The 26,034-nt window shown below is 41.4% G+C and overlaps 1 protein-coding gene across 6 annotated transcripts in view; it reads left to right on the forward strand.

Annotated features, from left to right (window-relative positions):
* Nucleotides 1-25,560, forward strand: part of LOC143769773 (death-associated protein kinase 2-like) — a 98,454-nt gene extending 72,894 nt beyond the window's left edge. For 4 of the 6 annotated variants that reach the window (XM_077258626.1, XM_077258654.1, XM_077258635.1 and 1 more), the window contains 14 exons: nucleotides 1,113-1,205; nucleotides 1,555-1,634; nucleotides 3,213-3,284; nucleotides 10,945-11,081; nucleotides 14,450-14,671; nucleotides 17,154-17,292; nucleotides 19,367-19,496; nucleotides 19,920-19,968; nucleotides 20,225-20,251; nucleotides 20,440-20,592; nucleotides 21,009-21,054; nucleotides 21,376-21,465; nucleotides 21,569-21,652; nucleotides 24,528-25,560. In XM_077258626.1, coding sequence (XP_077114741.1) covers nucleotides 3,252-3,284; nucleotides 10,945-11,081; nucleotides 14,450-14,671; nucleotides 17,154-17,292; nucleotides 19,367-19,496; nucleotides 19,920-19,968; nucleotides 20,225-20,251; nucleotides 20,440-20,592; nucleotides 21,009-21,054; nucleotides 21,376-21,465; nucleotides 21,569-21,652; nucleotides 24,528-24,608 — 1,191 coding nt within the window. In that variant the 5' untranslated portion in view covers nucleotides 1,113-1,205; nucleotides 1,555-1,634; nucleotides 3,213-3,251 and the 3' untranslated portion in view covers nucleotides 24,609-25,560. The remainder of the gene's footprint in view (nucleotides 1-1,112; nucleotides 1,206-1,554; nucleotides 1,635-3,212; nucleotides 3,285-10,944; nucleotides 11,082-14,449; nucleotides 14,672-17,153; nucleotides 17,293-19,366; nucleotides 19,497-19,919; nucleotides 19,969-20,224; nucleotides 20,252-20,439; nucleotides 20,593-21,008; nucleotides 21,055-21,375; nucleotides 21,466-21,568; nucleotides 21,653-24,527) is intronic. The other 2 variants (XM_077258660.1, XM_077258668.1) reach the window with 1 other exon arrangement.
* The last annotated feature ends 474 nt before the right edge of the window (nucleotides 25,561-26,034 follow it).

Below are 26,034 nucleotides of genomic sequence, written 5' to 3' on the forward strand. Positions count from 1 at the left end.
CAGGAGACAGTCTGTGTCCTGGTGTATTAGGGGTGCAAACTTGTGTATGTGAGGAGGTTAAAGGAGGATCCCAGGCTTGGCACACATGCCAAGTGCACTAGGTCTCCGCTAGGCTTTGCGGACTAACAATGTATTTTTACACTGAGCTTTGTTCTCTGAAGTGACAGTGTTGGACTGATTCCAGCTCCCTTGGGTGAGCAAAGAGGGAGTCAAGTGTCCATGTATTGGAGACAAGATGCTCCTCTTCAGACTCTGACTCCTGATGGCGTTGCCCAGATAAGAGGGGGGCACTGGCGTGCGTCACTGGGAGAGAAGGAGGGCACTGTAATGATCTATCTGTTCTCCGGTCCTTCTTCTTATCACAATACAGCTATCAACTAAATGGCAAGATTTTAGAAATAGTTTGTACATTTAATTATTTGTGGAAATACCGCTGTTTTCCTGAATATAGTGATGTTTTCCTTTTGTTTCTGTGCCTCTCCATTCCTGAGATATGGCCTTGTAATCCCTGTGTATAAATCTAATCTCTTTAAGTGGGGGTGGAGCTCAACTCTGTTGTGGGCGTGTTCTTATGGGCCTCGCCTACATGGCTAACAAGACTAGATTTATATACAGGGATTACAAAGCCATATCTCAGGAATGGAGAGGCGCAGGAACAAAAGAAAAGCAGCGTCGGATTCAGGAGAAAGGCGGCATTTACATCAGGTAAAAAAATACATTTTTATGGCATATGACATGACACTTTTGTGGTTTCCCAATCATCTTTCCATAATCCTATTGCTTTGATCGTCCTTTCGGAGTTTTTCCCATTTCCCCATAGTTAGGTAATATAAGTATGATGCAGTTACGTGCCCACCCTCACAATTGGATAAATATAACTTTTTCAGAAAGTTCCTTCTCCTGTGCCAACCGCTGACTGGCATGTAGTTGTTCAGTTCTCTGCAGTGTGTATTATACATTTGTGTCTCTGCTGCAGAACTGCTTTGTAAAAAAAAAAAAATGGGAACATGCCAAGTAAGCAAAAAAAAAAAAGAAAATCAAAGCAGAAAACATTTCCTTTTTGTCTTAAAAAAGCGGTTCTGCAGCAGCTGATGTGTCTTTTCTCTTTATAGAACATCTTGATCTGTGCACGTGAAGCTCGATTTGCTGCAACCTGTTCAGGAAGGAGTAGCTGACATCCTTAGTTCTACGGCTACCAAGAAAAGGTGATCTGATTCCATATGTTCCAGTTTTTGTCCCACCGCCCATGCTCGGGGCGCACTGTCCTCTTTTATTCATGGGCTCTTTCTTCCTTTCCACCTGTAGAAACTGTCGCTATTCAATGTCATATCCCTGGCCTCTTCGGAGCCCAGTCCTGCTATATAATCTCCTCTCCCGGAAGTCTACTATCTTCTTATAATTATACGGTATTATTCCTCAATCATCTTTATAATAAAGTAAAGAAGAGGTCATTGTTTGTTTTTTTTGTAAACTTTTGTTCCCACACCCAGCGGTCACCCTCTGACCCATCTCTCAAGTTTTGTGTCCCGACTGAAGGGATCTTTTTCTTTCCAGATCTTGGGTTTGATGCCGAAAACCAACATTAGGAGAAGAAGATCGTCAGATGTCTTATAAAGATTGACAAGATCGTGAAGGTATAAGCAATTGCTGAGCCCGTGTGGTTCAGGTTGTGTCATTGTTTTTCTATATACCACTCTCTGTAGGTGATTACCATAGATTGATCTTCCCTGATATCCTGAAGACCTTGGTCAGGAGGAGTTGTCATAAATAAGGAATTGTTTTTACCTTGTGTAAATGCTGCTGATCTCCTGAATCTGGTGATGTTCTGCTATTATTCCTGCGAATATAACTACTATAATACTGCCCCTATGTACAAGAATATGACTACTATAATACTGCTCCTATATACAAGAATATAACTACTATAATACTGCTCCCATGTACAAGAATATAACTACTGTAATACTGCCCCTATGTACAAGAATATAACTACTATAATACTGCTCCTATGTACAAGAATATAACTACTATAATACTGCCCCTATGTACAAGAATATAACTACTATAATACTGCTCCTATGTACAAGACTATAACTACTATAATACTGCCCCCTATGTACAAGAATATGACTACTATAATACTGCTCCTATGTACAAGAATATAACTACTATAATACTGCCCCATGTACAAGAATATAACTACTATAATACTGCCCCTATGTACAAGAATATAACTACTATAATACTGCTCCTATGTACAAGAATATAACTACTATAATACTGCCCCTATGTACAAGAATATAACTACTATAATACTGCCCCTATGTACAAGAATATAACTACTATAATACTGCTCCTATGTACAAGACTATAACTACTATAATACTGCCCCCTATGTACAAGAATATGACTACTATAATACTGCTCCTATGTACACAAATATAACTACTATAATACTGCTCCTATGTACAAGAATATAGCTACTTTATTACAGCCCCTATGTACAAGAATATAACTACTATAATACTGCTCCTATGTACAAGAATATAGCTACTTTATTACAGCCCCTATGTACAAGAATATAGCTACTATAATACTGCTCCTATGTACAAGAATATAACTACTATAATACTGCTCCTATGTACAAGAATATAGCTACTATAATACTGCTCCCTATGTACAAGAATATAACTACTATTATACTGCTCCTATGTACAAGAATATAGCTACTATTATACTGCTCCTATGTACAGGAATATAGCTACTATTATACTGCTTCTATGTACACAAATATAACTACTATAATACTGCCCCTATGCACAAGAATATAACTACTATTATACTGCTCCTATGTACAAGAATATAACTACTATTATACTGCTTCTATGTACACGAATATAACTACTATAATACTGCCCCTATATACAAGAATATAACTCCTATAATACTGCCCCTATGTACAAGAATATAACTCCTATAATACTGCCCCTATGTACAAGAATATAACTCCTATAATACTGCCCCTATGTACAAGAATATAACTACTATAATACTGCTCCTATGTACAAGAATATAACTACTCTAATACTGCTCCTATATACAAGAATATAACTACTTTAAGACTACCCATATGTACAAGTATAACTTCTATAATACATCCCAAGTACTTTTCCTGAAATTTCAGGCTAACTATTAATGTTTTGTATTTTCAGCCGTTGGCACACATTGGCAGGATACCATATCTTGCCAGTATGGGGGAAAGGGGCCCTTCAGGAGGGCCAAAGGTGAGATTGTTCCTTCATGGAGCAAAGCCTCTGATACTAAAGGTGGCTGGGCATTGCTGACCATAATCATTGGCTGGAAACTGCTGATCATTGCTCTGCTTTTTTATAATCCGGGTTCTCGTCTGTCCCGGTGGGCATTACATTGGGTTTCTTGCTCTAATCACAGTTTTTTCGCTTGCTATGATTGATTGCCACGTGATCTGATCGCTGCTTTGTCACATCATACATTATATAACTGTAATATTCAGAAGTTTTTCGGTGACCCCAAGTCCCACGAGAGTTGATGGGTGTCTTCTTGGGCCATATGAGTGATGTTTTCTTCGTAAATTGTAAGGTCTCCACTTGTATGAGAGTTACTAGGCTTTTTGTGGGCCCGTCAGCCTTACATTCCTCTATGGCTGGATTCTGCACGTCCTGATGTTGTACCTTCCAGGGATATAACCTGGAGTCAAATAAAGTACATTTTTACATTGAGTTGTGGTTTCAGATTTCCACCCACAGAGCAGCATTTTCACCATTGACTTTGAACTTATCTACATTTCTCCCACGTCATCCATCACACAGGATTACTGATAAAGCAAAGCGTCAAACTGAGAGAGAGCGGGAAACTGTGAATTATTCATCAAGGTCAAATATAAAAAAAACTTAGAGGTGTTGTCCCTCTTTCCAAAATTGTCTCACCGCTCAGACCTCCATCTGTCTTGAGAATGAGCCCTGTGGGCCAGATCGAGAGGTGGAATAAAGTGAAATATTCGGGCCCCAGAGATGTTTTCCTTGTTTTTCTGTCTGTATTAAGAACACATGAACATTCATCCGAGTTGATAATGTGTACGGTGGCTTTTGGGCAAACAAAATATCTGGGAGGCTCCTAGTAAAAAGGGTAGAGCTCCCGAGATGCTTTTGTAAACCTCTTGGCTGCCATCTAAGCACCTGTGTATATATAGAAAAACGTGAGGCCACATGGCACACACAAAAGAAAAAAGACGGCTCCCATCCAATGATGGCTCATGTTCCCACTTATCATATGAAAGGTATGTCTTATGCTTAACCAAAATCAGTGTAGACATTGGCTTGTCTAAGTTGGAAGCACTGGATCCACTTTGGTTTGGATCTTTACATCCAGCTATGATGTGTGACTCCAGCTTAGCTTCACTGCTAAAGGGTAGTTTGTGGTGTTCTGAAATCCTTCCCCTCCATCAGTGGTTCTGGCAGCCGCTGTCCCTCCTTTCTGCAGCTCCTCCTTGTACTCCTTGTAGGCCTTTATGAGTAAGTACAAGTTCACCACAAATTCACTTGTTAGTAAGCTCTCAAAACGAGTTTGTAAACCTACCAGGTGCCATGTAAGCATCCGTGTGTGTGTATATATAAATATAAATATATATATATATATATATATATATATATATATATATATATATATATATATATATATATATATACACTCACCGGCCACTTTATTAGGTACACCATGCTAGTAACGGGTTGGACCCCCTGTTGCCTTCAGAACTGCCTCAATTCTTCGTGGCATAGATTCAACAAGGTGCTGGAAGCATTCCTCAGAGATTTTGGTCCATATTGACATGATGGCATCACACAGTTGCCGCAGATTTGTCGGCTGCACATCCCAAAGATGCTCCATACAAGGCAGGATGGATCCATGCTTTCATGTGGTTTACGCCAAATTCTGACCCTACCATCCGAATGTCGCAGCAGAAATCGAGACTCATCAGACCAAGCAACGTTTTTCCAATCTTCTACTGTCCAATTTCGATGAGCTTGTACAAATTGTAGCCTCAGTTTCCTGTTCTTAGCTGAAAGGAGTGGTACCCGGTGTGGTCTTCTGCTGCTGTAGCCCATCTGCCTCAAAGTTCGACGCACTGTGCGTTCAGAGATGCTCTTAGGCCTACCTTGGTTGTAACGGGTGGCGATTTGAGTCACTGTTGCCTTTCTATCAGCTCGAACCAGTCTGCCCATTCTCCTCTGACCTCTGGCATCAACAAGGCATTTCCGCCCACAGAACTGCCGCTCACTGGATTTTTTTTCTTTTTCGGACCATTCTCTGTAAACCCTAGAGATGGTTGTGCGTGAAAATCCCAGTAGATCAGCAGTTTCTGAAATACTCAGACCAGCCCTTCTGGCACCAACAACCATGCCACGTTCAAAGGCACTCAAATCACCTTTCTTCCCCATACTGATGCTCGGTTTGAACTGCAGGAGATTGTCTTGACCATGTCTACATGCCTAAATGCACTGAGTTGCCGCCATGTGATTGGCTGATTAGAAATTAAGTGTTAACAAGAAGTTGGACAGGTGTACCTAATAAAGTGGCCGGTGAGTGTGTATATATATATATATATATATATATATATATATATATATATATATATATTGGGGTCCCCGTGGCACACACACAAAATCCCCCATCCAATGATGGCTCGTATTCTCACCTATCCTGGGAAAGGTATTTCGGACACTTGACCAAAATCTGTGTGGCCATTGGCTTTTCTAAGCCGGAAGCACTGGATTCTCTTGATTTTGGTTTGGGCCTTTACGTCCAGCTATGACCTGTGACTCCAGCTAAACTTCACTGCTCAAGGGTAGTTTGTGGTGGTCTAAAATCCTTCCCCTCCATCAGTGGTTCAGGCAGCTGCTGTCCCTCCTTTCTGCAGCTCCTCCTTGTACTCCTTGTAGGCCTTTATGAGTAAGTACAAGTTCACCACAAATTCACTTGTTAGTAAGCTCTCAAAACGAGTTTGTAAACCTACCAGGTGTCATGTAAGCATCCGTGTGTGTGTATATATAAATATATATATATATATATATATATATATATATATATATATATATATATATATATATATATATATATATATATATATATTGGGGTCCCCGTGGCACACACACAAAAGCCCCCATCCAATGATGGCTCGTATTCTCACCTATCCTGGGAAAGGTATTTCTGACACTTGACCAAAATCTGTGTGGCCAGTGGCTAAGCCGGAAGCACTGGATTCTCTTGATTTTGGTTTGGGCCTTTACGTCCAGCTATGACCTGTGACTCCAGCTAAACTTCACTGCTCAAGGGTAGTTTGTGGTGGTCTAAAATCCTTCCCCTCCATCAGTGGTTCAGGCATCTGCTGTCCCTCTTTCTTCCTTCTCATGTAGGCTTCTATGAGTATGTACAATATTACCACAGACTAGAGGTCAGAAATTATGAAATTGAGAAGGATAAACTTTTACCTATGAAACCTTACTCCCCCCCCCCCCTTACTCTCCAACTATTACCCGAGGTCCCTCAATGCAAAATACTGGGTTTACTTTTAACTGTAACTAGTGAAGAAAACCTGAGTAAACTAAAACTGGTACATTGTAAGTAAGATGTAATGTATGGGTTTTCTGCATGGCCTCAGTCTTGCACCGTGTATGTTCCGCTTGGCTTCTCCACATTATTGGCGTGATTGCCATCCGATCATTCAACGCACACTGTGATCTGCCAGATGCATGCGGCACAAATTCTTCATATATATCTGTATCACTGATTTCTGAAGCACACATGGAAGAGATGCAAGAGCTGATATCCGAAAGATAATAGGGCAGAAAACAGAAATAATACTTTATAATATAAGGTGAAATAAAAAAATATCTTTCGGATGTGCTCCTCGGGGGCGGGACATTAGAAGGAAATTATTTATTAGGTATCATTATTTGGATGAGGGATGCTGTAGATTTTAATTTACATTGCAAGAGTTATTCTTCTTTGGAAATTGTGATACCTTTTTGAAAATGTAGTTTTAGCTCCGCCATGACATCTAGCTTTCTAGCTAGATGTCATGGAGATCGCCCACTTCCAGGACATGGCACTGTTGTGTTGTCTGCAGCACTCATGTTATTTCTTACAATCGTAGGCAGCTTTGAACATTTCTCAAAATTTCAGCTGCACCATATGGCACAAAAAACCCGATCCCGCTGTGTGTGCTCATTAAATATGTCTCCGACTGCCATGTCACCGGCTCTCAACATGTATTTAATAATTAACGGCTTGTTCCAAGTGTGGGAAAACTTCTGTTCTTTGTAATTATTAGCGTTAATTGTGATTAATCTTGAATATACATACAGAAAAGAGGGGGCAGTGACAGTTCATGCTCCCACCGTCTAATAATTGACCAAAATTAGCGTGTCCATTGGCTTTACTAAGCTAACAGATGAATTCTCCTCCTTTTGCCTTGTTAGTCCATTAACACTACTCTAGACCACCAGGGAATGTAAAATAAAAACCTCTTCTATTCTATAAAATGAAACCGTCGTCTTCTCTAGATAATGAGTGGTTGTAAAATAACCCCTTTATTTTTTAATACTACCAGGAAGCATACAATAGAATGAACCTACTCAAGAACATGAGTGACATAAAATTAAACCCTCTCCCCTACTCTAGACCACCAGGGAATGTAAAATCTCATACACTACTGTGGATCATAAAGGAGTGTAAAGTGAACCCCATTAATTACTCTAGACCACCCTATAATGAACCATTCTGCTACTGTAGACCACCAGGATATGTAAATTGACCCCCTCCAAATTTATAGACTACCAGGAAACATGAAATGACCCCATCAACTATTCTAGATCACCGAGAAATGTAATATTATTCCCCTTCACTACTCTAGATGACCAGGAAATGAACTGTTGTATTACTCTAGACCAACGGGAAATGTAAAATGATCCCCTAAATTACTCTACAGTGGGTATGGAAAGTATTCAAGACCCCTTTAAATTTTTCAGTCTTTGTTTCATTGCAGCCATTTGGTAAATTCAAAAAAGTTCAGTTTTTTCTCATTAATGTACACTCTGCACCCCATCTTGACTGAAAAAAAACAAATGTAGAAATGTTTGCATATTTATTAAAAAAGAAAAACTGAAATATCACATGGTCATAATTATTCAGACCCTTTGCTCAGACATTCATATTTAAGTCACATGCTGTCCATTTCCTTGTGATCCTCCTTCAGATGGTTCTACTCCTTCATTAGAGGCCAGCTGTGTGTAATTAAACAATTAAACTGATAGGTCTTGATTTGGAAAGGCACACACCTGTCTATATAAGACCTCACAGCTCACAGTGCATGTCAGACCAAATGAGAATCATGAGGTCAAAGGAACTGGCCAAGGAGCTCAGAGACAGAATTGTGGAAAGGCACAGATCAGGCCAAGGTTACAAAATAATTTCTGCAGTACTCAAGGTTCCTAAGAGCACAGTGGCCTACATAATCCTTAAATGGAAGAAGTTTGGGACCACCAGAAGTCTTCCTAGACCAGGCCGCCCAGCCAAACTGAGCAATCGTGGGAGAAGAGCCTTTGTGAGAGAGGTAAAGAAGAAGCCGAAGATCACTGTGGCTGAGATCCAGAGATGCAGTAGGGAGATGGGAGAAAGTTTCACAAAGTCAACTATCACTGCAACCCTCCACCAGTCGGGAATTATGGCAGAGTGGCCCAACAGAAGCCTCTCCTCAGTGCAAGACATATGAAAGCCCTCATAGAGTTTGCTAAAAAAACACATGAAGGACTCCCAGACTGTGAGAAATAAGTTTCTCTGGTCTGATGAGACGAAGATAGACCTTTTTGGTGATAATTCTAAGCGTTATGTGTGGAGAAACCAGGCACTGCTCATCACCTGCCCAATACAATCCCAACAGTGAAACGTGGTGGCAGCATCATGCTATGGGGGTGTTTTCAGCTGCAGGGACAGGATGACTGGTTGTCATTAAAGGAAACATAATGTAAGGTTCTCAGTATCTTTTGCTATATCTGCTGTTGTTTTCTGTTATTGAAACCTAATTTTTCCGTCAGCCATTTTGCTTTGGCCTGCTGCAGCTACTTTGCATGGAGTTTCTAGCTTCTATGTTTCTGCCCTGTTCTCCGCCTCTTGCCTTTTTAAGCAGCCTCAGCTGTTCAATCAGTGCTTCTGAATCATGTCTGCAGTTAGTCTGTGACCTACTGCTGGAAGTCTTGGACTTAGTATTCCTTCCATCTCCTACTGTGGATCTCTGGGACACTTGTGGACACTGGAACTCTGCTACGTGCTAATCTACATTTGCAAGGGAAGTAACAGAGAGACTCTGAACCAGCTTGTGCTTAATGTTGAACTTAACGTTTACTCTGACCTGCCGTGTCTCCTGCCTGTGTACCTGCAATTGTGTAAAACCTTTTTCCCTGTGGCATACTTGTATGCAGTAATACAAGCAAGTAATAACTAAACCTGTGTCTACTGTGTCTTCCTCGCACCCAAGCACAAGACTCTAAATAGACTGTGTACAATACATCACACATGAATGCGGCCAAGTACACAGATAACCTGGATGAAAACCTCTTCCAGAGTACTCTGGACCTCAGACTTGGCCGAAGGTTCAGCTTCCAACAATTCAATGACCCTAAGCACACAGCTAAAATAACAAAGGAGTGGCTTCAGAACAACTCTGACCATTCTTGACTGGCCCAGCCAGAGCCCTGACCTAAACCTAGTTGAGCATCTCTGGAGAGACCTGAAAATGGCTGTCCACCAACGTTCACCATCCAACCAGACGGAACTGGAGAGGATCTGCAAGGAAGAATGGCAGAGGATCCCCAAATCCAGGTGTGAAAACTTGTTGCATCATTCACAAGAAGACTCATGGCTGTACTAGCTCAAAAGGGTGCTTCTACTCAATACTGAGCAAAGGGTCTGAATGCTTATGACCATGTGATATTTCAGTTTTTCTTTTTTAATAAATTTGCAAAAATGTATACATTTCTGTTTTTTTTAGTCAAGATGGGGTGCAAAGTGTACATTAATGAGAAAAAAATGAACTTTCTTGAATTTAACAAATGGCTGCAATGAAACAAAGAGTGAAAAGGGGTCTGAATACTTTCCGTACCCATTGTATATGACCAGGGAATGTAAAGTAAAGCCCTCCACTATTCTAGACCACAAGGGCATATAAAATAGTCCCCTGCACTTCTTCAGACAACTGGTGAACATAAAATTAAACCATTTCACTACTTTAGAGCACCAGGGAACATACAGAAGAATGCAACTTTCCACTACAAGGGACCACCAGTGAAAAAAAAATAATACCCTCCGCTATTCTAGACCCCAAGGGAAAATGAATCCCTCTACTACTCTAAACCATGAAATGAACATACAAACTAATCTAGATGATCAGTGAATATAAATTGAACCCATAAACTACTCTGGATCACCAGGGAAAAATAACTAAAAGAATCAGTTATTGAGGTGTTAGTTTCCCTAATTTGCCTGATACCCAGAACCCCAATATCTATAAAACCTACCCTCCGACCACCAACAAAGGAACCAGGGTAAAATGCATCGATTAATGTGGTGCTTGTGGTAAATTTGAAGATGTTTCACAGATGATGAGAAGAACTAGATCTAAAAAGAGTTAAAATAAGTGTTGTAATGTTCTTAGTAGTTGGCAGAAAATCAGTTTAAAATTCCTCAGTTTGTCAGCGACATGCACAGAGCGAGGATCTCTGAACAGATCACGTGTTTTGGTCATCTGACGCTAGAATTGTCTCAATGCCAAAGACTTAACGAAGACAATATGAGGATCCTGATTCTTCTCTAAGGTAACACCTAGTAAATAATCCTCTCCTTACTTTCTCCCAGTCCTCGGAAGAAGTAAGGTTTTCAGGAGATGATGAAGAACTTGTAAACCTTGAAGACGAAGTTTTTAATCCAAACATGACCTCGTTTAAGCATGAGAATGTGGAGGACCTCTATGAGCTTCTGGAGAAGTTGGGCAGGTAAGTAGTTTAGGCATCACCTAAATGACAACTCATATGCATTTATATTTGTAGTGGTTCCAGTGTTGCTTTAGGTTACTGTTTTCATGTGGTAGTTGGGTTGGCCGCTTGGAGATACCACCATGGCTGCCATACCCATCTGGAGAGGGTTCTGTTCTTAAACCATCAGCTGCTGGAGAGTTCGTGATGGACGTATTGTGATCACACTGCTCATGTACGGTTTGACAAGTGAGCATTTATCACATGGTAATTTGGTAGATAATACTGCCAAGAGGTGTGAAGCCAGCTTAGTGGCCAAGTCATGGCTGTAAACCATGGAGTGAGAGTCATGGTTATCTGAGTAGGACTCCATGCAATACTGAGGAAAAAAGTAATTTAGGAAACCCTGATTACAGCCCTATGTTTTTCCCCAAATCCCAATTCGGGAGGAGTCAGGCAGGAGTGTGTGGCTTCACTTAGAGAGAAACACCATCACACATGTAACTCTCAGTCCCAATTTTGCAGAGGCAGTTCTATAATTGGCCTGCAGAGGTGGGGCTCAACAAAGCCACACTGAAAAGTAGGTGTGGTATTTTAGGGGGTTGCTCCTGGGCAGTGTTGGGGGGCAGGGCTTGACAGTCCCACTGTTGCTGTTCTTGTCTTACTACCTGGTGCTGTTGTTTTTTGGATGCAAAGCAACCCCAATTCCCCTGGAATTGGAGGCCTTCCCATTTATTACGCTATCCAGTGCATCTTTGTCACGTACATGAGCTCACAGAGCGTCCATCCGATTGTCATCAGGGTGCAGGTTCTGCTGGAGCTTATTTTGGTTTCCGCCCTTAAAAGAGAGGATCCGCTCACTACTTTGGTCGGTATCACATCTTCCTTTAGGGGCCTTTGATTTATTACAATTCGTTACGTGCTAGAATCCTTAAATTATGTATAAACTGATCAATTATTCAGGGACCAAACTGATCTCCGAGCCTAATGGGGAGGAGGAAAGCCATAAAACTCACACTAAAAATACAAAAAAAAACAGGTGATGACAGAGGATGCAACGGGCTGGTTAATAGCCATGGTGCTTATTATTACACCATATCGTTCATGAGAAAATAAAATTGTTATGATGATTTTATGGAGATGAAAGAGAATATATTATAAAGCAGTGTGGAAAAACACGACGGATTAGTAAAATGATAAAAATCTACCACATGGCCATATATGATTTTTTTTTGTCTCATTTAATAATTATCATACTTTACTAAATAATACTATATGCCCCCAAAATAATAAAGCAATATGTGACTTAAAAGCCATCACCATACAGTTCTCAAATAATAACATCACACAGTATCCAAATAATGCCGTCATACAACACTGTGCAAATAATACATAGCACAGTGGTATTATTTTAACACTATGTACAATCTTCAAATAATACCATATAGCCTCAAACAAGACTGAACAGTCCTTAAATAATACATCCACACAGTATCCAAATAATACCGTAAAAATATCATAGTGTGGAAATAATATATCCACAGTGTCCAAATAATACCATTTAATATACAGTGTGCAAATAATATAACTGTACAGTGCCCAAATACTACTATCGTACTATATGCAGTGTTTAAATGATACCATATCACCCCAATAATGAAACCATAGAGTGCTCAAATATTATAGTCAGACAGTGCTCAAATAATACCGATATACAACACAGAGTTGTCAAATATTGCAACCATAGAGTGCCAAAATATATTGTACTACATAAAGTACTTAAACAAAAACACACTCTCGCCAAATGTATGAAAATATAGTGTTCAAATAATTCGATCATACTGCACAAAGTGCTGAAAACTCAATACCATACAGTATATCACCAAAATAGTGAAACTGAAGAGCGCTCAAATAACATAACCATACTGCGCTCAAATATTATAGCCCCAGAGTGCCAAAATAATACCATCATACAAAGTATATAATGGAAATAACGCAGCTAAACTCTATCAAAACAATATCATCTTACAACATAGTGTACACATAATACCACCACAAAGTGCCCAAATAATACTACCTACCATGCTCAAATATTATATATCATCAAAATAACAATGCAAAGTTGTGCCCAGATAATTCCATAATACTACATAAAGTTTTCAATACCATATATGACCAAAATAGTGAAACTGAAAAGTGCTCAAATAACACCACCATACTGTGCTCAGATATTATACATATATTTATAATACGATCAGATAATACTATCATACAAAATATATTCTAAAAATAATACAACCGATCTGTACCAAAGCAATATTATCATACAACACATAATACAGCTGCAGTGTCCAATACTACCGTGCTACCTACAGTGCTCAAATACTATATATTATCAAAATAATTATATCATACAGAACTCAAATAATACCACCATACAGCACCCAAATAATACCAATATACAACTTATACTATGCAAGTAATACAACCATACAGAGTAGGGTTGAGCGAAACGGATCGTTCATTTTCAAAAGTCGCCGACTTTTGGCAAAGTCGGGTTTCGTGAAACCCGACCCGACCCCAGCGTGGGATCGGCCACGTGGTCGGCGATCTTGGCGCCAAAGTCGTCTTTTGTATGACGCCTTCCCTGCCATTTTTTCAGCAAATTAAGGAGTGTGGGCAGCGTGATGACATAGGTTCCGGCCTGGGGGGGGGGGGGGGAGGGGGAGAGAGAGAGAGACTTGCATTGGGTTTACAGTAGAATCGGCCGATTTCACGCGATCCGACTTTAGAGAAGGTCGGGTTTCACAAAACCCAACTCGATCCTAAAAAAGCAAAAGTCACTCAACCCTAATACAGAGTGCTCAAATGATGCCATTATACTGACTAGAGAGCTCCAATAATACCGCTATACAATGTGCAGATAATACTGCCATACAATGTCCTCTGCTCACAGATACTGTTAGTTTCCCATTAGATGGATCGTCTTATGGACCAAACTGACCCCAAGTAAATTATTTTGCCTGTACAGGGAGGGCCTTGTTGTGGAGACTTGTGGTCCGATTATAGGGTCAGGCTGCTGCCGGACAGCCAGGACGGATTTCTGTATCTGAGCAGGACTGATCTCTTTTGTGTTCTGTGCTGAGCTTATATCAGTAATGTCCTATAAACAGGAAATGTTTGTCTCTTCCTATTGTCCTGTATGAGCCCCATCAATCACACAATCGCAGGACATGTCCCCGGGTACTTCCTACTGAAGGAAATGACCTGCCCCATAAAACCAACCCTGACCTTCTGTCATGTATGCATCATGCTGTGTACAATGCTGGCTTGGATACAATGTGATAGGATTAGATACACCCCATTGCTCAGTCCTCTTGGTTTTTCAGTGGTCACTTTGGAGAAGTAAAGAAATGCAGAGAGAAGACTACGGGAACATTCTATGCCGGGAAGTTCATCAAGACACGCAAGTGTAAAGGAAGTCGTCTGGGGCTGGACCGTGAGCAGGTGGAGAGGGAAGTGTTCATCCTACAGCAGCTGGAGCACCCCAGTATCATGAGGCTCCATGATGTCTTCGCCAGCAAAGCCGAAATGGTGCTGATCCTGGAACTGTACGTACCAGACAGAACTAGCTGATAGAGATCCATAGATTGTAGAGCTCTACTTACAGTAACATGTAAAAGTTTGGGCACCCCTGGTCAAAATTACTATTACGGCGATCAGTTAAGCAAGTTGAAGGTTAAATGATCTCTAAAAATTCTAAAGTTAAAGATGACACATTTCCTTTGTACTTTAGTCCCTTCAAAAAAGTTGTACATTTTTACATTTTAAAAATTGCAAAAAGGAAAATGGGCCGATACAAACGTTTGGGTACCCATGGATACTTGTGTTCTCAGATAACTTTGATCAAGGTTTCAGACCTTAATTAGCCTGTTAGGGTTATGGCTTGTTCACCATCATTGGCAAGAAAGGCCAGGTGAAGCAAAATTGCCAGCTTTATAATAACCCAGCCCCCTCTAACCTTGTGCCAAAAAAACAACAGCCATGGGTTCTTCTAAGCAGCTGACGAGCACTCTGAAAATGGTGGAGGCCCACAAAGCTGGAGAAGGCTATAAGACGGCAGCAAAGCATTTTCAAGTTGCCCTTTCCTCAGTGCGAAATGTAATTAAGAAATGGCAGTTACCAGTAACAGTGGAGGTCAAGATAAGGTGTGTAAGACCAAGCAAAATTTCTGTAAGTGCTGCTCGTAGGATTGTTAGAGAGGCAAACCAGAACCCCCGCTTGACTGCAAAAGGACCTTCAGAAAGATTTATCAGACTCTGAAGTTGTGGTACATTGTTCTACTGTTCAAACACACCTGCACAAATTTGGCCTTCATGCAAGAGTCATCAGAAAAAAACCTCTCCTGCATCCTCATCATAAAATTCAGTGGCAGAAGTATGCAAAAGAACATCTAAACAAGCCTGATGCATTTTGGAAACAAGTCCTGTGGACCGATGAGGTTAAAATAGAACACAATGGCCCTCACAATCCACTGATCTGAACATCATTGAAAATCTGTGGCTAGACCTCAAAATAGCAGAGGAAGCAAGACGACCCAGGAATCCCACAGACCTTGAAGAATTTCCCAAGGAAGAATATGAAAGTCCCTCAAACAAGAATTTAAAGACTCTTGTTGGGCTTCAAAAAGCTGTGATACTTACAAAAGGGGGTGCTTACTACTAGATACTAACCATGCAGGGTGCCCAAACTTTTGCATATGCCCATTTTCCTTTTTCTAATTTTTAAAATGTAAAACATGAAAATATATATATATTTTGCCTAAAATGCAGATGAAATGTGTCATCTTTATTTTTAGACCTTTTAGAGATAATTTCATCTTAAACTTGCTTAACTGTTCACAATAACAGTAATTACGAAACACTAAACAAGAAAAAGGATATGCATACTACTGGGATCAACCAGAAAATAATTTTATTAATGCAAAAAACACACAAAGCAAGGTAGAACATACACTTAAAAACATTTAAAATCCAAAAAACAAACACATGGTCCATACACTATGTGTAAAACCACCAGCAGGTGGAACCCAAATGCCACCAGCACCCAATAAATTACAATATATCAAACAAATGGCATTTATATATACACATCCAATCAAAGACCACCCATCTGCTATCGGCTATACCCTACCTATATCCTGCAAATGGAACACTCAATAGTGTAAGGAATCGGACACAAATTTCATATCCTAGATATGAAAGATAGGCGCCTATCTTTGTGAGTTTTACTGTTAGGATCCTGGACCTTAGTATTTGTTTTGCTCCCAGGTTTGGGGGTCACGCCTATTAACTACTTCATGGCACATGCCTTGGTGGGGCACGACTTTGGTAACTATGCCTAGGATATGAAATTTGTGTCCGATTCCTTACACTATTGAGTGTTCCATTTGCAGGATATAGGTAGGGTATAGCCGATAGCAGATGGGTGGTCTTTGATTGGATGTGTATATATAAATGCCATTTGTTTGATATATTGTAATTTATTGGGTGCTGGTGGCATTTGGGTTCCACCTGCTGGGGGTTTTACACATAGTGTATGGACCATGTGTTTGTTTTTTGGATTTTAAATGTTTTTAAGTGTATGTTCTACCTTGCTTTGTGTGTTTTTTGCATTAATAAAATTATTTTCTGGTTGATCCCAGTAGTATGCATATCCTTTTTCTTGTTTAGTGTTTCATGGTTCTTATATATGCATATGGTTGATCCCGGATTTTTTGATTTTTTTTCATTTATTGTGGTGCCCGCTACTTCTCTTCTTGTGTACAATAACAGTAATTACGCTCCAGCTGTCTATTCTGATGCCGATTACATGGTGTTATACTGGAGCACTGCACTGTCCGGCAGCGGGTTAAACACAGGCGGGCGGCTCCTTGTTTACACAGCTGCCTGCGCTTTGGGTGGCCCCTATGCTTTTCATGAAAAAAAAACATGAAAATCTGGCAATTTCCATGAAAATCGTCATCTCCCTTCCTCATGGACCTACATATGGTGCGTAATGTCTCACCCCCTTCCTGCTGTCCCCAATTTTTAGGATCAGAGGGGGGGAACTGTTTGATTTCATCGCTGAGAAGGAAGCGCTGTCGGAGGTGGACGCCATCGTGTTCCTGGAGCAGATCCTGAAGGGAGTCGCTTACATGCATTCCAGAAGCATCGCACACTTTGACCTTAAGGTGAGACTTCCTGAGCAACTTGCCGCTAGTATTTTGTTTTTTGTTTTTTTTTATTTTTTCTGCTATTTTATTTCTCAAAACTTTTTAAAAGGGCTCTCTGGGCTTATTCCTCCTTGAGCTTAAGACTGTACTGATACATTGTAGCAAACTATCAGAGAGATTTGTGCTGCTGATATGCATATCCTCACAGGATCTGATCCCATTGTAGTATACGCAGCTGTAAGAAAAAATTAGATCCTTGTGGGTGTGACCTTTTGTCCTCCCAACGATCCTGGGAACGGGGGTCCCAAAGTCAATAGAGCACAGGTGAACATGCAAGACCACTGTGACCTACAGCTAACAAATTATGCCATTTTAGTCTTTTCTCAAATGGCCACGGAAGCCATCAAGACACTTTGGAGGTATGGATTTACTAAGCCCCTCCCATTTTGAGGCATCGGTTGACCAGGTTATCATGGAAGGATCAGGACATTTCCCAAGTATCCAGTCTGCTGCTCCATCTGACAGCGTGGTGGTTGAGCTTATAAGTGTCACAACTTCCTGTTTCTAGGCAGCAGCAGGCTCCTCATGGGCGTGGTTAGTTCTCCATAACTTACCTCTGACTGTATAAGACTTTAATTGCTGTGTCCAATCACATGATCACACTCTCAATATCCTGTCCCTTAGTGAACTGGTAGGCCTTAAAGGGAACCTGTCACCACGTTTTTGGAAGATGGGATAAAAATAGCGTTAAATAGGGGCAGAGGTGGGCGTTACATTAGTGTGTGTGTTATGCGTTTATTACCCACCTAAGTTGCCGAAATAACTTTGCAAAGTCTCCGTTTTCGCCTGTCAATCAGGCTGGTCAGGTCACATGGGCGTGGTGTCTTCACCCAGATTTGGCGTAGTTTTCCGTTGGTGGCGTAGTGGTGTGCGCATGCCCAAAGTCCGGAATCCTCTTCCAGGGGATTTAAAATAGCGCGGTGTTCGTTATTGCATTGGTGATCGGTGGGCGCGGCCATCTTCCTTTGGCCGCGCGTGCGCAGAAGCGGCGCTCTGCTGGCCGCGGCTTCAGGAAAATGGCCGCGGGATGCCGCGCGTGCGCAGATGGATATCGCGGCGGCCATTTTCCTGAAGCCGCGGCCAGCAGAGCGCCGCTTCTGCGCACGCGCGGCCAAAGGAAGATGGCCGCGCCCACCGATCACCAATGCAATAACGAACACCGCGCTATTTTAAATCCCCTGGAAGAGGATTCCGGACTTTGGGCATGCGCACACCACTACGCCACCAACGGAAAACTACGCCAAATCTGGGGGAAGACAACGCCCATGCGACCTGACCAGCCTGATTGACAGGCGAAAACGGAGACTTTGCAAAGTTATTTCGGCAACTTAGGTGGGTAATAAACGCATAACACACACACTAATGTAACGCCCACCTCTGCCACTATTTAACGCTATTTTTATCCCATCTTCCAAAAACGTGGTGACAGGTTCCCTTTAAAAGAACCTGCAACTTTAAAGAATACATAGGTTGCAAATTAATGGAGGTCTCTTTAACTTGGCTTTGATGAAAGAAATAAAATATAAATTACGTTGTCCCTTTAATGACAGAGAATGTCATATGTTCATTTAAGTGTCTCCGAATGGGAAGAGGTCAGATCTAATTTTGTGCATTTTTCATAATTTATTTCTTGCTGTTTGGAATTATTTTTGGCAATAAGAAATTCAATATTTTGGGATTAGTAAATACTCTTGCTCTTAAAGGAACAGTGTAAATAAAATTATAATAAATATATATCGTACATAAATATAACTCGTATAGATTTTCTATTGTAAGTGTGCCACTTAGTGGTCATGCAGACTATTACAATATATATATATATATTTTTTATTAAAATTAAACCTAGTTTTTATTATAAGATGTAGTTACAGTATATATGATGGTAGATGGAACTAATCTTTGCACCATAAGTTTTCCAATTAGAGAAGCTTAAATATTCACTCTCATCATGCTCCAGGATTAAATATTTTGAAAACCTTTAGTCCGGGTCTCTATTTTACATTTACTCTAATTGGCTCAATCTCTCTTTCAGCCTGAAAACATTATGCTGCTAGAGAAAGAAGTGCCACACCCGAAGATCAAAATAATTGACTTTGGGTTAGCGCAGAAAATTGAAGAAGGAGCAGTTTTTAAGAGCCTATGCGGGACTCCTCAATATATTGGTAATTTATAGCTGTCTCTCTCTCTCTCTCTCCCTCTCTCTCTATATATATTACCCATTTAAGGGAATATTGGGTTAATCTTAAGCCTGCACTGCTATCGGTTAATAGTGGAAGAGTTCAGTTGAATTATTCTAATATATGACCGTATTCTACATGACACAATCACAATCAATCTTATTAGCAATTTAGCTATTCCAAATGCTCCTCAGGGGCGGGACTTTGTAAATGAATTCTGATTGGAGCTGCTGTTTCCATTTTCTTTTTCTAATATTTCATGCAGGGCGCATCTTGTTTTCAACTTTGTTTTTACTGAGCACGATCATTGTTCTTCGGGGTTTATACACGAGTACGATGAAACAAAATGATGACAATTCCAAGGAGGATATAATTCCAATTAATTTTTGTGTTTTTTTTCTTTTACAGCACCGGAAGTCATAAACTATGAACCACTAGGACCAGCGACTGATATGTGGTAAGTTTTGGACCACTGACCTTTATATTGGGCACAGCATGCCACTTTCTCAATAGGTAATGACCACAGCAGGAAGTGTTGTCATAGGGGGCAGCAGAACTTTTCTTACTTTTACACTTAAGTCCTTTAACATATTGCTTCTGGTAGTTTAATTTCCAATACACCCAGTGGGAGGACTTAAATTTTACATTATTTTTTTAGATTTTTTTTCCGAATGTTTTCTAACCTATTTTTTTTACATGTTTTTGTTTTACAGGAGTATTGGAGTAATTACATATATACTGTAAGTACACTGTCACAAGTATATATTTGTTGCCTCAATTGTGGGAAAATAGAAGCACATATTGCTGTAACATTTTCAGAATCATTCTCCACCCCTTATTATTACTGCCGCAGCCTTATGTTGGGCAGACCCCTTTTAGGGCCCTGTAGGGGTCTTTAATGCGCTAACGAGTTCTTTCTTTATGATAGGCTCAGCGGTTTGTCGCCATTTCAAGGTGAAACAGACTCAGAAACGCTGACAAACGTGGTGTCGGGCAACTACGAATTTGATGACCGCTATTTCAGAGACACCAGTGACATGGCCAAAGAATTCATCCAGCAGCTGCTAATAAAAGAGCCCAGGTAGGCCAATATGGAGCTGCTGGTGCATCTGGTACCATATTTGCCAACAGTCCTGATTCTGGGATGATCGTTTGATTCACATTTGGAAAGGAGCTAGGCCTCTGCTATCTGTATTCAAAAGTGGCTCCTCGGGGGCGGTCCTTGAAAAATCAAATTTTCACCATTTTTGTAGCAGTAAAAAAAAGTCACAATTTTTGGTGGACATTGTATTTGTGCAAAACCTTGTAATTTTTTAAAAATTTTCTGATACTCACACCATACTTTAAAAGTGTGTGTGTCTTATTGGAAGGAGATGGTGTTTTAATCATTGCACCACCCCTGTACAATACTATTGTATATGCAAATCTCAAGGCACAGGCATCATTATGGTGCTGCTTTTAGTTAATGTAATCAAGAATAACCTCCCTCTTTTATAGGGACAGGATGACAGCGGTGGAATGTCTCGTTCACCCGTGGATTAAGGTTAGTGAATTTTCTGTTTTTTACATTTGGTTCAATTAGGACACCTGCTGGAAACTAGAGGGTACTGCAAGGGTTTAATAATAAGTTAAAAAAAGTTATATGTGACTGAATAAAAAAGTGTAAAACAACTTAACCAGAAAAAAGAAAATTACTGATTTATTATATTCTGGTACTACTTCAAAATAAAAAACTTCTAGTTTTTACATACTGTATATATTTTATTTTAACTGTAGTTCTGCATGTAGCCAGCAGGTGGCAGTCTAGCCTTGTACAATGTATCCAATGTATATGCACTCACTATGAAGGTAATTCTGTATACAGCCACTGACCAGGAAGCAGGCGGCCAACAGGAGTCGATCGTCCATTAATATCAAGAATTTTAAAAAGTTTAACGCACGGCGGAAGTGGAAGGTAAAGAGGTTAGACCATAAGCATGGGAGAATTTCTGGCCAATTATTTATCTGACAATAGGTTTGATGTGCATGCCCTGAATCTGATACCGCTGTTTCCTCAGCTCTCGTATAACATGGTGTCAGCCTGTAACAGACTCTGTAGAATGAAGCTGCTGTGTAATCCTGCGCAACCTGAGGAGGAGTTGGTAAGTGATCATGACGTCCTAACATGTACATTGCAGGTGACATATTCAGTCAGATTTATTCCTTCCTCGTAATGAGGATTATTATCACCAGAAAGAGCCGCTGCCAGGGGGTCTTTGTCTCTCTATGAGTGTGGGGTCTGGTGTTTGTCTCTGTACAGGAAGTGGAGGCGGGCCTTGTTCTCTTTACAGGAGTAGAGGCGGGCCTTGTTCTCTTTACAGGAAGTGGAGGCGGGCCTTGTTCTCTTTACAGGAAGTGGAGGCGGGCCTTGTTCTCTTTACAGGAAGTGGAGGCGGGCCTTGGTCTCTTTACAGGAAGTGGAGGCAGGCATTGTTCTCTTTACAGGAAGTGGAGGCGGGCCTTGTTCTCTTTACAGGGGTGGAGGCGGACCTTGTTCTCTTTACAGGAAGTGGAGGCGGGCCTTGTTCTCTTTACAGGAAGTGGAGGCAGGCATTGTTCTCTTTACAGGGGTGGAGGCGGGCCTTGTTCTCTTTACAGGAAGTGGAGGCGGGCCTTGTTCTCTTTACAGGAAGTGGAGGCGGGCCTTGGTCTCTTTACAGGAAGTGGAGGCAGGCATTGTTCTCTTTACAGGAAGTGGAGGCGGGCCTTGTTCTCTTTACAGGGGTGGAGGCGGACCTTGTTCTCTTTACAGGAAGTGGAGGCGGGCCTTGTTCTCTTTACAGGAAGTGGAGGCAGGCATTGTTCTCTTTACAGGGGTGGAGGCGGGCCTTGTTCTCTTTACAGGAAGTGGAGGTGGGCCTTGTTCTCTTTGCAGGAAGTGGAGGCGGGCCTTGTTCTCTTTGCAGGAAGTGGAGGCAGGCATTGTTCTCTTTACAGGGGTGGAGGCGGACCTTGTTCTCTTTACAGGAGTGGAGGCGGGCCTTGTTCTCTTTACAGGAGTGGAGGCGGGCCTTGTTCTCTTTACAAGAAGTGGAGGTGTGTCTTTTTCTCTTAACAGGAAGTGTGGGTGGGTCTTTTTATGTTTATAGGAAGTGGCAGCAGGTCTTTATTTTTACAGGAAGGGGGCGGGTTTTTTTATTTTACAGAAAGTGGGGGTGGTTTTTGTTATTTTTACAGGAAGTGGGGGCAGGTCTTTTTATTTTTACAGGAAGTGGGAATGGGTCTTTTTAAAGGAAGTGGGGGTGGGTTTTTTATTTTTACTTGAAGTGGGGGCAGGTCTTTTTATCTTTATAGGAAGTGAGGGTGTGTCTTTTTATTTTTACATAAAGTGGGGGTAGTTTTTTATTTTTACAGGAAGTGGGGCAGGTCTTTTTATCATTATACGAAGTGGGGGCGGGTCTATTTATCTTTACAGGACATGGAGGCAGGTATTGTTCTCTGCAACAAGTGGGAGAGGGTCTTTTTATCTTTACAGGAAGTGTTTCTTGGTCTTTCAACAGGAAGTGGGAGACTTTAATTGTTTCTCTAAAGGAAGTAGAGCTCTTTATGTCTTTGTATATAGGGGCGTGTCTTTGCTTTCCTTACAGGAATAGGGGTAGGTGTTTGTATCTGCACAGGAAGGTGGGTGTCAGTCTTTGTATCTCTACAGAAAGTGGGGTGGTCTTTGCATCTCTACAGGAAGTGGATCTTTGACCCTCTATAGGAAGAAGTGGGGGTCAGTGTTTGCTTCTCTACAACAAGAGAGGACTGGTCTTACTCTATCTACAGATCATGGGAGAGGTTTTGTTTTTCTACAGAAAGTGGGCGGGCCATTGTATTTTTACAGTATGTGGGAGGGAGGGATCTTTGCATCTTTACAGGAAGTGGGAGTGGTTCCTTTTCCATCTATAGGAAGTGGAGCTCATCTTTTGCCTCTACAGGAAGTGGGCACTGGTCTTGTTCTCTACAGGAGTTGGGAGATGTTCTTTCTCCACAGAGCAGGAGACAGGATTTTATCTCTCTACAGGAACTGGGTCTTTGTCTCTGCACAGAAAGCGGGGGCGGGTATTTGTTTCTCTACAGGACATGAGGGAGATCTTTGTCTCTCTATAGGAAGTGCGGGTGGGTCTTTGTTTCGCCACAGGAAGTAGGGGCGACTGTTTGACGCTCTCCAAGAAGTTGGGGGTGGCTGTTTGTCGCTCTCCAAGAAGTTGGGGGTGGCTGTTTGTCGCTCTCCAAGAAGTTGGGGGTGGCTGTTTGTCGCTCTCCAAGAAGTTGGGGGTGGCTGTTGCTCTCTGAGAAATAAGGGGCATCTCTTTGATTCTTGTTGTAATGTAAATCAACTCCCCAGGTAATGGTGATCCGGGTGGGCTTCTGCTTATATTCAGCAGCCAATCTGCACAGGCCGATGTACAGTGTGCAGTGGAACAAAGAGGATGTAGATTTACAGACTGCACCAGATACCAACAGACAGTGAGATTGAGCTGGAGACAACAATAATGCCTAAATCAATACTAATTCATAGTTATCGTGCCAATCTTTTGCCACTCCTGTGCCAATGTCTACATAGTCCCACACTGGTTACTGTTTAAGGAGCTTCCAAGATGGGCATGTAATCACTGCAGCCAATCACTGGCTGCAGTGGTGTCAACATGTCAGCACTATGGCCATTGATTGGCTGTAGTGGTCACATGTCATGTTGTTGTGTCATCTCTGACACCCAGTAAGCAGAAGCCATCGAGGAGAGTGTCGGTGCTTTGTTACTACCCTTAGAAACATTTCTGGGGGTTGGACATGAAGAGAAACTTCTCACATTTCAAATGTATCCAGAGCAATTTTCAAAATTCCTCTTATCGTCCCTGGAAACAGACAACAGGTTGTCTCCAGCCCGCGGTCAGACATGTGACCTACGAGCTTGGCTCTTAAAGGGGTATTCCCAACTTGGACATTTTTGGCCAAAACTGTGAACAAACCTCATTCTAACTTTAACCTTTTCAGAGGCAGTGCGAAAGCGACCAGGAGGACGAGAAGACGAAGCCGGTGACTCTCCTACGTAGACGCCTTAGCAGCTGCTCCTGAGCCGGATGGACGAAGAGCGAATGGTCCATGTGTCCATGGATGGTGGTCTGACGATGAAAACTGAAGGAGACCCCTGAGAACCTGGAGATGCAGTTGAATTGCTAGGAGGGAGCATGGGTGGGCCCCCCGGCGCCATCTGATCTGCCTGCATGTGGCATGGCTTTACCCTTTGCTGCCCATTGCACGGCACGGATGTTATCGCTCCACGGCGGTCTCGCCTTGATATGCAAATATTATGTTACAGAGTTTTTTTTCCTTAGTTTTTACTATTATACAAAACTGCACGTTTTATAGGAGGGGGCATATCTAACACCCCTTCCCTAATTTTCAACATGTCCTCTGGCTATAAGCTTGCGGTACCGTGATGCCGTCACCTCGTGTGGTTTCTAGTTATGATCCATTCTGAATAGTAGTGTGTCTTTTTAAAGGGGTCCCCTGGTTTAACTCAAATTTCTAATCTATTTCTTATCTTTCTTTAAAATTCGCGAGATCACTGCTTGCTGTCAGTGAACGGTGACTCTTTGTGTTTACATCCAGAAGGTTAGGGACTCAATTGTAGCAAAGTCTCAGCTGTGAAAAGTATTAAAGATACCGAAACAATGTAACAAACTGTCAGGGTGGAAGTAATATTAAATCGCAAAGGACTGATACAATGTAACAAACCTTCAGCTCATTTTTAACATCTTCCATTCACTGACAGCAAGCAGAGATCTTGAATACAATATTTGAAACATAAAAAATGTTAACATGACCGGTGCCCTATGTGGGCGTAATATGGGCCTAATTACCCAAACTGACGAAGAAATGCGCCCAAATGACGCTGCTGTGGGAGAAGTGGGGGACCCCTTTATGTGTGAAGTCTATGAATCATGGTAAAAAGTTCTATTTTTTTGAAGTTTGTCTTGTCTACTCATCTGACTTTTGTATTAAAGGAAAGAAATCTGAAAACTTGTCCTTGGCTCCCCATGTCCTGCCCTTTTTGGGGCACATTCATTGGAAGGGATCCGGATCCTGAGTCTGTTACTGATCATTTGTGGATCTGATCTATTCTAAACTTCTCCATGACATGTCAAAAGCTTTTTTGGTAGACTTAGCTACCTTTTCATCCACTTACTGTTTTGTGTATGCAGGTCCTATGCAGACTTATGTGTTTCTATGATTAATAATAACCCTTTTTCCTTTAGTTCTGCTGCTCCTTTCTCTTGTCCGGGAGCTAGCTGTATACTCAGAACAGCATTGCAAAGTTGCTGTTTTGTTTTATACCAGGGCATGTAGTAGCGCAGAGTCACCACAAGAGGGAGACATAAATATAGAATATTTCGGGTGTTTACTTGTTCCATTAATTTTGCTGTGGGAAATCTCAGAGGGAAAGGCCAGTCAAGGGCACAACTATCAGATACTTGTTTTACTATCCTCTTAGAGGTCA

This window comes from Ranitomeya variabilis, chromosome 1 (genome assembly GCF_051348905.1).
Source record: "Ranitomeya variabilis isolate aRanVar5 chromosome 1, aRanVar5.hap1, whole genome shotgun sequence".
NCBI classification, from domain to species: domain Eukaryota; kingdom Metazoa; phylum Chordata; class Amphibia; order Anura; family Dendrobatidae; genus Ranitomeya; species Ranitomeya variabilis.